The sequence below is a fragment of the Onychostoma macrolepis genome, chromosome 17 (assembly GCF_012432095.1).
Source record: "Onychostoma macrolepis isolate SWU-2019 chromosome 17, ASM1243209v1, whole genome shotgun sequence".
Lineage (NCBI taxonomy): Eukaryota > Metazoa > Chordata > Actinopteri > Cypriniformes > Cyprinidae > Onychostoma > Onychostoma macrolepis.
Genome location: NC_081171.1, coordinates 13,449,101 through 13,463,650, shown reverse-complemented (window position 1 = coordinate 13,463,650; position 14,550 = coordinate 13,449,101). Strand labels below are relative to the sequence as shown.

Here is a 14,550-nt window from a genome sequence, read left to right as displayed (position 1 = left end):
ATTGTCCCTGTGTCCAAATATATATATAGACCTTACTGTATGTTAGACACACTCTCAGAAATAAAGGTACAAAAGCTGTCACGGGGCGGTACCTCTTCAAAAGGTACACTTTTGTACCTATTAGGTTCAAATATGTACACTTTAAGTACTAATATGTACCTTTAAGGTACCAAAATGGACCCTTTAGGTACAAACATGTACCTTTTGTACCTTTATTTCTGAGAGTGCAGAGATATGCCATCATTAAGACAGAGTTTACAATTTTGAGCAATATAACTTTTCAATATAACATTGACGTAACCGGGTTATACACAAAATGAAGGACACTGAATATCATATTTTTGATGATTAAAATTAGTTAAAATTAGTAAACTGTATTTTTGACAGGCAAAAAATTAAATATCCCCATGCATTAATACACATGCATTAACTAGTTCATTATCGTGCTAAATTCATAATAATAAAATGTAAAAACATACTTTTATGTTTTTTTTATTAACATATACTATTCTGTATAATTCTATGATAGCCTAAAGGTTTTTAAAAATATTTTTATAATCCATATATTCATTGTTGTCTCGTGTCGTGTTGCATCTGCTCCGTACCGACAGGGGTCGGTAGATCACTGTTTGTGATCTAGCAGAGTGATAATAAAGGTCTGGTTCTCCGGTTGCATATTGTTGGACACGGAACTCCGGATGAGCGTAGAAACTGGCAGTGAGAGCCGGTTTAACTTTACCTAGACAAGACAAGACGAGACGAGACGAGACGGTACTTGTCCTCTCGCTGAACAGGTTCAGTGGCCGTCATGATCATCCATAGCGGATAGGTGAAGGTAAGAATAATATGCTGCACGCGCTGTTGTCAAACCACTTTGATCGCGGGTCAAGAGCGTCTCATCAACAATTCTGTGACAACGTCGATGGTATAGCTAACTTTATTATCACTCTTATAGCTTAGTCCTGATAAATGTTATTCTGAGGGATTGGGTGGATTAGAAACCACACCGGCTGATGACAGTCTCGTGTCATAATGCCAGTGATGTGACAGCTCGCGCAAAACACTTCCTCGAGCTGAAGTGCACGTTAAAGGAATATTTTATCAAAAAATTAAAGCTTTGTTATATTTTTTTTCACACTCATATTGTTTTAAACCTGTATGACTTTCATGAAAAAGATGAATGTCAAGACAGGATGTCAGTCGCAGTCACAATTCACTGTCATTGTATGGAGAAGAGATGCAATGGCTGTCAAGCTGTCTGTGTGTGTGTGTGTTTTTTTTTAATGTTTACCTTTATTGCAATTTTCCCCAATCCGATTAACAGGTCCTTTCTTCTGTGTTCCACAGAAGAAGAAGAAAACAGTCTTTAAAAATCCGTATTTACCATATATTTTTATTTAGAAATGAAACCTGATTTGTCAGTTGTCTGCCCTGTAGCATTACCCAGGAGTCTTGTCATTGGTAGTATATTATAAAGAGTCATTTATGCATTGTCTAATTTATTTTCTCCTCCGTTAAAACACTTATTGGGTTACTCCCAGATGAAGAATTGTGGAGAATTCTTGAGAATTGTGTGCTTTTAATGTTGTTGGAACCATTTTGAAGAGGGCCATTCCAGGCTGACAGTGCCCCTGTCCACAAAGCGAAATCCATAAAGAAATGATTGTCTTGTGTTGAAGAATGTACCTTCAGACTGGAATTGACTACACAAGTTGACAGGTTTCACAGATAGTGTATGATGGAATTAAGTCCAGTTTGATGATTTCAGTCATGTTTGATAGTTTGAGTGGATTATTGAATACATTTTGTAGTGAATGTGATACATTTAGCAACAAGGCAGTGGCACATGTTTCTATGTGAGTTGTTGTGTTCTGAATGACTTGATAAGTCTGTTACTGTGTGATTGTTAGTATTTGATGCCCACATTTTCTCTGTAACCATTTAAGTCAGTGTATAATTTTTGGTGTTTTAAAATCTGTTCATAATTTAAAAGTTGTGTAGTGTATTACAGCCTTTACTGATGCTCTTAGAATTAGCTAATCTAGCGTCACTGGAATTATTGTAATGGGAAAAAAAAAATAAATAAATAAAAATAACTTAATAAAATAGGATTCCCATAGTCATGGACAACCTGGATTTCCAGGCCTGGAATAGTCATGGGAATGAATGAATTCTTAACCATTATTGAAATAGTCATAGTGAATGTAATTTTTTACTATTTATGCAAGAAATTATTTCTTGTGAGTGTATTACCTATAAAAACATTCTACAAAATCCTGGAAATTCATTGGTCAAAATAAGGTTTTGGGACCCTGTAATAGGTTCATACTTGACTTAATTTTTTTTTTAACATCCTTATTTTTAGCATAAACATTTAAATGTTTCTGTTTCAAACAAGCATAGACTGGTTAATCTCAGGTATGACCACTTCAGCAGTCTTTCATGGGGGTAAAAAAAGAAAAACCCTCTAAACTGGTTTTGTGAATTGTGCTGGACAATACCATTCTAGTTGTTTTCAATTGAAAGTTCTTTGTAATGTTGGATTAGGCTAAATCTTGGTTCTTAATGGTTGGAATTCTAAATGGATGGAGTTTTTGTCCCTCAGTGTTTGGTCTCTGGCTCTGAGTCTGTGCTGTTTGTCTGAGAGCACAAAGGAAGTGGATTGGGTTTCCTCATCAGTTTACACTCCCTTCAAAGAGGATATATCAACGTTTACACAGTGTGCATGTGTATATAAGTGTGTCTGTTTGCATGAGGCAAACTAAATACTCTAGTATGTGGGCTAGTAGGCAAAATATTTCAAATCATAAATGCCCAAATTCACATCAGTGTACTCGTGTGCTTGTGTAACTGACTGAAATTTGTAAACTGTGGTTTTCCAGAATCAAAGAGTATCTGTGCAATTTACTTTTAGGTATGAGTGAACAGAAAAACATGACCACACACACACACACAAACCACAGTATATGCTGCTGTTCAAAAGTTTGGGGTCAGTAAGATTTATTAGTTATTTATTTGTTTGTTTGTTTATTGGAAAATAAATTAATGCTTTCATTCAGCAAGGATGAATTAAATTAATCAAAAGTGATGGCAAAAACATTTATAATGTTACAGAATTGTATCTATTCATCAAGGAGTCCTGAAAAAAATGTATCAAGGACTTTCACAAAAATATTAAGCAGAACAAGTGTTTTCAAAATGGATAATAGGAAATGTTTCTTGAGCAACAAATCAGTATATTAGAATGATTTCTGAAGGATCATGTGACACTGAAGATTGGAGTAATGACTGCTGAAAATTCAGCTTCGCCATCACAGGAATAAATTGCATTTTAAAATATAATAATATAATTATTTTTAAATAGTAGTAATATTACACAATATTTCCGTTTTAGTATAAATAAATGCATTCTCAGAAGGCGTAAAAGACTTACAGACCTCAAATGTTATGAATGGTAGTTTACAGTATGTAGGTTACTGTGTGACCTAATTAAGTTTTTCCACAAGTCAGATTACTAACAGTGTCCATTAGATCATCATGCCTCATCCATGGGATGCTGACTTTTTTTTCGCTTGCAGGCCTTTGTCGCTGGAACTGTAAAACAGGACAAAGGAAGGACAAAGGAGTTGCCAGCTGACCTCTAAACACATGAATTGTTTGAAACGCTAATCGTGTTTGTCATAGAGTGTTTCAGGGCTCACTCAAATGTAATCGAGGGCATTGTATTGATACTGATAAATCATTAATATCAATGCTTGGTCTCTGTGAGGTTAATGTTTTACAAGTGTTATCTTGAGTTTTAGAATTACTATCCAGCTGTCACCTGTTTTGTTTAAACTAAGTGTACATCAGCTATCCATGTAAACTAGTGCCGATTTTTGCAACTTGCTTTTACTTTTACAATGGTGACCATGTCAGAAACTTTCATAAACAAGGAAACATGAACCTACTTGAAACTACTGAAAAGTGAATTTGCATATGGCCACTATTATTACATTTCCTCATTGCACCACCATTGTACTCCACACCAGGGTAATGAGTCCGCAGACAAACGGTTAAATATTAGTAGCTGTTGGTACTTTAGCTGTCATGTGAGACCTGTCAGATCCTTTGAGCTTGGAGGACCTGTCAATAATTGCAAGTCATCTCACTGCTCGTGTGCACAAGCTTAAAAGTGTTGTTACTCTTTGCAGCTTTCTTTAAACCGTGCCCTAGATTTAGCCCATGAAAGCGGGGTCACATCTAAAGTGCTGGTAAATAATGAATGGGCTGCTCTCTGATCTAGCAGTGCTGACTACTTTAGCCTGAAGCCTGTCACACTTTTTTTTACTTTTGTATTATTCCTGCTTTTAGTGCTCCGTCATAAACTATACTTCAAGACCTAACTGCCAAGCAGTGCACTATTATAAGTATTAAATATGTAGTCAAGAAATGTGATGTAAAAAATCATGATGCTAATTGAATAGAGTTGATAGAGTTTGATTAAATTCATGTCTCAACATTCTCAAGTTTTCTGTATTTGTCTTTCTGACTTTTCTATTTTTTTTTTTTTTTCTCTAGGGGTGTGTGTGCATGTGGCCACAGGTGGCGCAAGAGGACCATGGAGCCTGATGTCATCCGTCTGTACTCTTCCTCTCCGCCTCCACTGGATGAGGCTGGAGAGGAAGAAGAGGAGGATGAGTTTGGTGAGTTCGGGGGTTTCGATGGTGGAGGGGTGTCGTCCAGTTTCAACTTCTCAGAGCTCGACACGCCCACATCATTCAATCAATCAAACGCACTGGAGGACTCCCCACCTGACCTGTACATCAAATCCGTGCAGAATGTCACTGTATCGGGGAGTGGATGGGATAATGAAAAAAAAATGGTAGGAGAATCAATCCGCAGTGTCGAGAAAACAGAGAAGGAATCGTCTGACATTCTCACAAATGGCGTGATGTCCTCCGACCTACAGAAGGAGCTCTCTGTTGAATATGGTCAGAACTCTCCCTCAATAATTCCCGATGTCCAAAACAGCAGCATAGGTGACAGACACCGCCTCAGTAACGGCTACAGTGAGTCTTGTGCAAAATCAGAGCAGGACAGAGCTCTTTCCACTTGCTTACAAAGCACAGACACTGAGGAACATTCTGGACTAGATGTCAACATAGCTGATGTGTTAGACAGAAAGCAGTTAATTAACCAAACGGACAACCTGCCAGACTCGAACAATCAGTCATTGCAACAAGAAAAATCTGAACCTGGAGAGACAGAAAGGAGACTGGAGTTATCTGGTGACTCCCAGTCATTTACTTCCAGTAGAGATGCACAGGAGGCTGAAGGTGAGCAGGATCAAATGGAGAACTTTGTTGTTTGTGGTGACACAGACTGTCTAGACATGTCTGCGGACTCTGTTGACATAGCGGAAACAGAGACGGACCCCTCAGTGGATGTGGATCTAATCTCTGCCACACAGCTGAGTGGAGACACAAGGGAAATTCATGGATCATCTGTAAAGACAGAGGTCGAAGTAAACGAGGAGGTTGAGACACACATGAACCCAACAGCTAATGATGATTTTGGCAATTTCAGAGATGCAACTCAGGGTTTTGCAGACTTCAGCCGAACTGAATCTATAACCCAGGAAGGATTTCCTGAATTTGTCACAGCGATGTCCAGGTGCTCCACAGATGATGAGTTTGGTGATTCGGACACCCTGAAGGACTTCAAGGATGACGACGAGCTGACTGAGGAAGCAGCGGATGATGAAGTAGCTTTTTGTTCTGAGTTGCCTCCTAGTGACAGTTTTGCTGACTTTAGTTCAGCTCCGTTTGGAGGTGTGGTTGTGGGAGGTGAGGACAACTGGGCTGCATTTGGACCACCTGAAGCCACTGAAGAGTGTCAGGGTTCATGGGCCACATTTGAGGATGAACAGAGTACTTACCTGGGTAAAGAAGAACAAGATGTTGAGAGTTCAGTAGCACCCTCTAGTGACGACCTCCAGAGTAGCACTGTGAGTTGTTAGATGTTAATCACAGTGACATACTTTTGTTAAAATTAATTGCAGTCCATTAATGAATTTTAGTCTGAATAAAATCAAACATTTAAAGTGTATGTAAGACGTTTAGATGAACTGCAACCTGTGTTGTGTATCTCTCTCAGGCTGATTTCGGCTGCAAAATACAGCATCTCTTTAGAACCGCCTTCCCCTCAGACATCTGTTTTGAGGTCAGCAGGGTCATTGAGGTCTTGCCCCTCCACAAATTCCTACAGGCTCAGGATCCTGAGGAGCAAAGGGATCCAAGCAGCTCTTTTGCACAGGAGTAAGAGTCTCATCTTGGCTACAAGCCTCTCAACAATCAAGATTCACAGGCTTAATTTGCTTTTAATTGCAATTGTAGTTCATTTCAGTTGACTTTATATCTCACAATTGTGACTTTATTTATTGTAATTGTGACTTCACATCACACACTGTGGCTTTCTTTCTTATTTTAAACTTTATTTCACAATTACCTGCTATACTTTTTTAACCTGAGGTGACTTACATGAATAAACTAATGTTTAAATATATCCTTTGTGTTTAGTTTGTCTATAGTTTCAGAAAAAGAATTCAGGGTATGAAGGTGTTGGTTCTCTTTTATTTGTGCAGGAATGCTTTGGCCATGTGGCGCCACCTTCAGGACATCCACGGCACTCATGGCCTTAAGTACAAGTGGGCTGGTTCCCATAGCAACAGAATACTTCTGGATTGCCTAGGAATCAGGAATATTGTGAGTTCTTCAAAGTACATACCTCACAGACATGCGGTATTGTTAATTACAGCTGGTTCTTCTCACATGTGAAGTATATTGCTAGTTAGTGTATACTAATAACCAGAGAGTCACAGGATTTAGAGTTGATTCCAATTAGTATTTTTTTTGTAACTTCTACTTTTCTTTTCTTTTTTTTATTGATTTGACTTATTTTTTTCACCATCTTCTTATTCCTCTCGTAGTTGTTCACTGGAGATAAGAAGCAGCCAGTGATCGTGCCTATGTTTGCTGCTGGACTGGTGAGTAAAGTCCTAAACCCAAAAAAACATACACTGCCATTCAAAAGTTTGTGGGCAGGGCTTTTTCTTTTTTTAACAATAAAATATATATTTTATTATGTGTCGTCGTCTTCTTTTTTTTCACAAAACATCTGTCCCTTCTTCTTAGGGAATGCTGGAACCCACCAAAGAGTCTCAGTCTCCAGTCTCCCCTGCACTTTCCCTTTCTGCTCCTGTGGACAGTGGAAATATTTTATGCACTCAGGTGAAAAGTGCAGACATGCACATAGATATATGGATAAGGATATATTAGTGATCTAATCTTCAGTCTTTAGATTTTCTGTATTTTTTTTCACATCCTTTTACTCTTATGTTAAATGCTTGCTAACTCCATGTGTTGTCCTGCAGGTGGCGCCCTCTTTGGCCATTAGTATTGACGGTACGTCTTTTCGCCGTGCCTCCTTCTCTAGAGTTCAAGAAAAAGCCACTCGTCACTCACGGCAGAAATCCTACTCCTGATGCTGCCTCGCTTACCCTTGTCTGAGCACTTCCTTCCTCTCTCACGACACGCTTTTCTTCTCTCCATTTTTCAAAGTTCCTGTCCCTTCACAATTCACATGCCACTTAGGAAAGTTTCTTTCCTGGTACTTGTTTTATCAGTGTTGATTTAAAACAACACAAAACTAGCATTAGCAGAAGCAGAGCATTAGCAGAAGTAGCTATCAAAATCTTGTTTATTATCCAAAGAACGGGAAACTTTTTTTCCCCCAGTTTTTTGTCTTTTTTCATGAAACATTATAAATATATATTCATATAAATCCATTCATCTCAGTTTCCCTTTTAAATGTTAATTTATGTTTATATCTTGCCTCTCTCCCCTCTTGTTCACTGTTAAAGTCCAGACTCATGCTGGCTACACACAGAGGCTGAAATATACTACCTCAAACTATAAGTATGCAGCTTCAACTGTGATTTATTACCTTGCCATTATATGCAAGACTTGAGATAAAGAGAACTATACCCATTATCAAGTATGTTCTCAGTTGTGTTGTAAAAATACAACCAAATTGGTCCCTGTGCACCAGCTTCTGTCTCAGGTTTGACTAAAAAGAGATTGCAAATCTTTTTGGAATAGCTGACCTTATTGCTGGTGCTTACTTGAAGCCATTATACAGCTTGGCTGAAATTAAAGGGAAAACACCACCACATTTTGCTACAACACATTGAGATGCTATTTTAAAATTGTGAAGGTTTAATTAGGTGGTAATTTCTGTTACACAGTCTATGTTAATGTGTAATTCTGTTTTCATTCAGATAAAAGCAAAACAGTGTTTCCTTGCTGTCTCAAAACCCACTGTGAGCAGCAGTGAAACATTAGTTAATGCACTTTTTTGACCAACTTAACTTGCATACTGTGATTTCCCACTTTGCTTGATCTTAAGTGAATGTTCTGGGTTCAATACAAGTTCAAACAACAAAATTTGCTTCATAATGTTGATTACCACAGAAAATAATTTTGACTTCTTTTCTTTTTCTTAGTTAATTTTTGCTAAAAAAACTAAAAAGTTTACAGTTTGTTATGGCTGTATTTTTTAAAAATGGTGTGTATATTAAGACTTTCTCCCAGTGCGATTGCCGTGATATTAAGCTTTTTTTATTGAGGGATGAGTCACTTTTTTTTGTGATAATCAGAATTATGCCACAAATTAAATTAAGAAATCCAGAATATTCCTTTAACCAAAATGATCGACCTTAATCTCTTTTTCTGGATAGTATTTTTTTTTTTTTTCAGTTTTGTTGCACCAAATTGTTATTAAACATGTCAATAAATATATTATACTATATATTATACTACAGTATTCTGTTCGTCGCTTGCTTTTCTATTCTTTCTTATTCTCTTTATTTTTTTCTTGCCCTGTCACTCCTAATACAAATTCCCTGGTGCTGATCTGCCTTTTCTCTACATGCTTCTTATACATTTACACTAACATTCAAAAGTTTGGGGTCAGTAAGTTTTATTATTATTATATAAAGAAAATGCAGTAAACACAATTAAAAGTAACCGTTTCTATTTTAAAATGTAATTTATTTATGTGACAAAGCTGAATTTTCAGCAGCCATTACTCCAGTTTTCAGTGTCACATTATCCTTCAGAAATCATTGTATTATGCTGATTTGGTGTTCAACCATCTTTTCTTATTATTATTATTATCATCATCAATGCTTAAAACAGCTTCACATTTTTGTGGAAACCATGATACATTTTTTCAGGATACTTTGATAAATAGAAACTTCAATGGCATTTATTTAAAATAGAAATCCTTTGTAACAATGTATAAGTCTTTACTGTCTCTTTTGATCAATTTAATGCATCCTTGCTGAATAAAAGTATTACTAAAAAAAAAAACTTACTGAACCTTTGAATGGTAGTGTATTTAATACTGTAATATATTGTGGGTATGTTTAACTACTAACAACATGCTAACCCTCCATATCCTGCTGTCATTGCTGCGGCTCTCATGTGAAGCACAAGATGGGGGAATATCAGAGCTAAATTTGGACTATTTTGGTCCTGTGGATGAATGTAGCTCAGATAGTGAAACTGACACCCCACTGCCAGGTTAGAACGGAATGGGTTTGTCTCAGAGAAGTGAGTGGTTTGCTGTGAAATCTTTGTTTCTTCCTTTTCCCTTGTGTCTGTGATTTTCAAAATCAGTCTTTAGAGAAGCTTGTCATCTTTAGCATTTGTTCGTAGTCTAGTGTTCTGTCCCTGGTTTCCTCTCTCTGGACTTGCTTGCAGTATCTGCCTCTGTGAGTATCTTTTTTCCTTCTTCCTTTAATCTAATGCACTATTGAGTGATTTGCTTCTATGTTTCTGGGAAATTATCTTAGTTTTACTAGTGAGAGTCTCGCATAACCTTTATACTTCATTTAAGATTTTTCTACAGTGTTTCTGAAATCCTGTTTACATAGTTTCACTGTCTTTACTGTCATCATGATGAACTGTGAGTTTTAAGCATGACAAAGAAATGAAAATAACGTGTCTGCATATTTGTGCCTCTTTTAATTTTTATTTCTGTTTATTTAGGTGTTGATCCAGAGATATATGAACTGACTACAGCTAAAATGGAGAACAACGCCACTGGTCGCTACATTGCAGATGCATTTACAAAACTCATGGAGTCTATGGACAAAACCAGAACAACAGCCAGGTTAGACGTGCATACATGCATGCACACACTTTTAACATGTTAAGCACAACTACATGGCTACTTTACAGCTGGAGAGGTTTAGAAAGGTCAAAATAGGGTGTAACTCCGCTGTAATTACTGAGAAAATGCTCATTCTTTCTGTGTGTTTGACAGGAAGCTGGAAAAAGATGAAAAGATAAGCGAAGAAGCAGCAAAGGTCATCTCTCTTCTCCCTGACCTGTCCTTCATGCAGGCCAGGGTTCTAATGTTCCCCTCCATCCTAACTCCAGCAGCCAATCACATATAACCAAACACGGCATCAGCCCGTCACCTTACAGCCTCATCATTCATTGGTTTTATAGACAGCTCCAAAAACAATTCAAGTCACTGTTTCTTCCATATTTAATATAGCAATTTAATCTTTTAAAAGCTGCCTATTTCTTCACTTCCTCAGTTGTTAAATGTTTTTAACTGGATTAAATCATCCAGCTATATGTGAAAATGTCTCTGATGATTTTTGTTTAGCAGTAAAGACACTTCATCTGGACACTTCACACAGTATTTAGATCAGTATATTCACCTTTTATGTCTGATAAATGACTTATTTTTTATGTTTTTATTTTTGAGTGCTGTTTGTGAAAATTTGAGTTCTTTTAAATGGCACTTCTAGCTCAATGAGGTGAAATGCAGAATTGCACATTTTACTACTTGAAACCAGAGTCTGTAAATAAAAACTGACCCCTGGTTGCTATATAAATATATATGTATTAGTATATGCTTTTCATTTTATTTCTCTGTGTTGTTTTAACAGTCATTCAGCTCAGTGCTTCCTTTAACTGATTTGTAACAACCTGTTTTTAGGCTGTTGTTCACCTTTATCTTTTAACCATCCTTTTCTTTTTACTTCCAATAGTTGTTTTATTTATTTGTTTTACCACAACTGACAAGCACACAAGAAATTATAATGCAGTTTTGATAAGGGAGATTTTAATAAGGGAGCTTCATCTTTCTGCATGCCTGCTTTTTTACTTGTTTGTTGTTGTTTGTTTTATTAATATGTCTTGTCACTGTATCATTTTAAGGTGGAGCTTTTGTACAATCTGATATACTATGAATATGACACCAGTGCTAAGACATCTTAAAGAAAAGATGGTTTGTAGCCAAACCATCTTTTCCTGTGGGGGAAAACGAGTATAAAGGAAGGTGTTTTTGTCTTCTGTTTAAATTGTATTTTAAAGTTTAACAATAATGATAATAAAAAATGTAAAAAAGACACAGAAATTAGTATTATTTCTTTTTGGATGGTTTTCAGCATTTAAGATCTCCTCACATACTGTGTGTGTCTTCTGTTTGTGTCTGAAACGTCTAGCTTCTCTGGTGATTTGGAGGGAGCTGCTGTTTATCTATGTATTTTCAGTTATTTTCTTCTGTTTGTTCACATTAGTGCTACTATATCAGTTCAATCTTTAAATATATGTGATTTTCTTTTCCCCTCTCTCCCATACGTGTTATGCGTATGTATGTTTCATGCAAATAAACATGTTTCTACTCCAGAGTGGTTTTCTCTCCCAGAGGGAAACGACCTAAGGTTGTTACGCAGCTACACTAATCACAGCGGTCTGAATATAGAGACACTCTGGTGAAAAGACTTACAAGTGATCAGAATGCTATGTAATGCTGTTTAAACATGGCCCTTGAGCGTGTATAACTTGCAGTTAAACTCTAATCTGGAGCAGAATGAGTTAAACGGCTCATCTCGCGCGCACTGAGCCGAGCGCAGCTCCTCACCGGCAGCATCTCGATCGCCGGCCCGGTAATCATGTCCGGTAATGGAACCGAGGAAACGCCTGACGACAGCACGGAGATGGAGCAAAAAGTGAGTTGTTGTTGTGTTTATTCTTCTTTTTTATGTTTACATTTTACTGTAACTGAGCCTGCGCGAGTGGATACGATACATGTGTCAATGAGCAAACGATGTAATGTACGTTATGTTCTGATGCCGGTGTCTTTTTGAGACTCGAATACCAAGGAAATCAGACATAAACTGTGATTTTTCGACAGGCATTCGTGCATGTTTGTTACATTTATATAGATGTGAAGAGTAGAAGACGGATTGGTCTACTACTGCAGTGTCTCCCCATGACGCAGAAGCGGAATGTAACTAGAAATGACCGAGCGAATCGTTCCTTGGAATCGGATCATTTAATTGAATCAACTGAACTTGACCATGAAATGAAAGCAAAAATTATAGCTTATCACTGCAGATAAGAAACGGTTATAGTGTTTTATTTTAATGATTTTAAATGCAAATTATATTTAGGGCTGCAACAAATTGATCTGGGACACATAACTAAAACAGACACCCTTACACAGGATATTTAAAAATTAATAAACGGTTATTTGTGCCTATATATTAAGAGCGTGTACATTTGCCACACGATGGCGTAATTGCGGCAGGATGTAAAATCATTTCTGAATCGGGTGTTGAGCCAGTTATTTAAAACGAACTGTTCAAAAGAACCGATTCGCGAAAATGAATCAGACTCTCCATCACTAAGAAGCACTGAACAATTTCAACAAACCGCTTAAGCTAAGAAGAGTCTTTGTTGTAGTTGTCAGTTGTTATCACTGAGAGATTTCTGTCTTTAAGGTGTTTGTTGCATGTGTCTGTAGAAATGCAGCATGCAGACATCGATATTTTCCCCACCTGTATTTCGATAACTCCTGCCCTGTGCTGTACCACTTTTGCTATGATTGCGATGGCTATTATTTGAGCGACTTCTCAACTGCCCAATCACAGTGTGCCTATGAATAGCTTCTCGGAATCGGATTGGTCAGTGAGTGGAGGCAGACCTCTCAGGAGGCGGGGCTTGTCAGTAAACTAGAAGAAGAGACCAATAACACGCGCAGCTACTGTCAGCCAGTGGCCGGCGGTTATAACGCTGGGCATCGCTGCATCTTTCATAAAATAACGCTGCGACAGCTGGACTGGTCATTTAATCGACGTGATTTTCCTTCAAGGTCTGTAAAGCCGCCTTGGTATGAAATCTATTTTTCTTTCTAAAGTTTGTATAGATAGGTTTTTAACCGTTTAAACGGCTGTGTAGGATGTATAGGCGCTCATTTGAACTTGAATGATAAAACTTATTTCATCTCATGGTATATTGTGCTTTGTAAACTGTTGTAATTTAAAAAAAAAAAGAAAAAAAAAAAATTTATTCAATAAATTATTGTTAAAGAATTGATGGTTGCATGTAAATAGCCAAGTAACGTTAGTTGGAGAGTTTGTCTGAAGGACCAAAACAGCTCGTGAAGCTCCTGTCAGGTGCAGTGACAAGGAGGCGCTTCCTCCAAAACAAAGAAGAAATAGAAGTCAAACCAGTTCAGCTGCTCAAAATTGCTGTTGTAAAGAAATTGTCAGCTGATTTCCACGTTGTCTCCATTCAACTGGTTCGTGTGTAGACAGTTTCCTTGTCTCATCAGGACCTTAAACCTCAGAGTTCAGTTTAAGCTATACACGCATAGGTTGATGACAAATAAAAATGTCCAAAATGTTCTCAAAAATGTAATCTTTTAGACTAAATGCGAAATAAAAAAAAAATCTACTAATATTTTATTTATTGACTCTAAAATGTAAAGTATTAAGTACTAAGAAACTTAATTGAAAACTTTACTTAAACATCAGTGTGACAAAACCAAAATGTGCACTTATTTTATGTAGCTGACAAGATATTATTAAAAAAAAAAAAAAAAAAAATATATATATATATATATATATATATAATATTAATATAAAATATTAATAATATTTTAAATAAATAAATAACATATGATGCCAAACTATAGCCTTTTAATAAAAAGACTATTCTTTTTTTTTTTTTAAAAAAAATAGTTTAATAGTAAAACTTGTTCTTAATATCAGTATATTCAAGTAATTTTTAAATGCATTTCTTGATCAGTCTTCCTTTCTCCAGAACGGCCTTAACGCAAGAATTAGAGATCTTGATAGTGTTTTTTGTGTGTTTGGTGATGAAAAATTTGGGATTGAGTGAGAGAAAGAGATTCTGTGTAAAGAAGGAGAGATTACAGATTACTGTTCAGATGACCCAGTTTGCGCCATCGGTTAAGGGGATACTTGGTTACAGAATCTGAGCTGTTGCTAAGAAACCAATGTAAGGATCACAAAGGAGGAATCATATTTTTGTTTTATGTTAACAATGTAAGTCATGAAGTGTATGATGTTGTTATAGACAACACAACAAAGACATTTCCTTTGCAGTATTTGTTTGTAACTAATGTGAATGTCTTCTGTTAAATGTAAATTTTTAAAGTTGATTTGGATGCATGTATTTT

The 14,550-nt window shown here is 36.6% G+C and overlaps 2 protein-coding genes across 6 annotated transcripts in view; both read left to right on the top strand.

Moving 5' to 3' along the window:
- Nucleotides 1-639: 639 nt before the first annotated feature.
- Nucleotides 640-11,470, top strand: aftphb (aftiphilin b). Of its 2 annotated transcripts, XM_058749053.1 has the most exons (9): nt 642-835; nt 4,561-5,989; nt 6,139-6,299; nt 6,626-6,746; nt 6,971-7,027; nt 7,176-7,271; nt 7,415-7,445; nt 10,095-10,218; nt 10,372-11,470. In XM_058749053.1, the coding sequence occupies exons 2-9, from the start codon at nt 4,601-4,603 to the stop codon at nt 10,502-10,504; spliced, it is 2,112 nt and encodes a 703-aa protein (XP_058605036.1). In that variant the 5' UTR covers nt 642-835; nt 4,561-4,600; the 3' UTR covers nt 10,505-11,470. The 2 variants fall into 2 exon arrangements, 1 of the variants encoding a protein (XP_058605036.1); XR_009266699.1 differs by lacking the exon at nt 10,372-11,470 and having other exon boundaries at nt 640-835; nt 7,415-9,817; nt 10,095-10,213.
- A 126-nt stretch (nt 11,471-11,596) lies between these two features.
- abch1 (ATP-binding cassette, sub-family H, member 1) overlaps nt 11,597-14,550 on the top strand; it is a 33,355-nt gene continuing 30,401 nt past the window's right edge. For 2 of the 4 annotated variants that reach the window (XM_058749049.1, XM_058749052.1), the window contains exon 1: nt 11,597-12,073. In XM_058749049.1, the coding sequence (XP_058605032.1) occupies nt 12,017-12,073 (57 nt within the window). In that variant the 5' untranslated portion in view covers nt 11,597-12,016. Of the gene's footprint in view, nt 12,074-13,093; nt 13,237-14,550 lie in introns of those variants that run through there. The other 2 variants (XM_058749050.1, XM_058749051.1) reach the window with 2 other exon arrangements.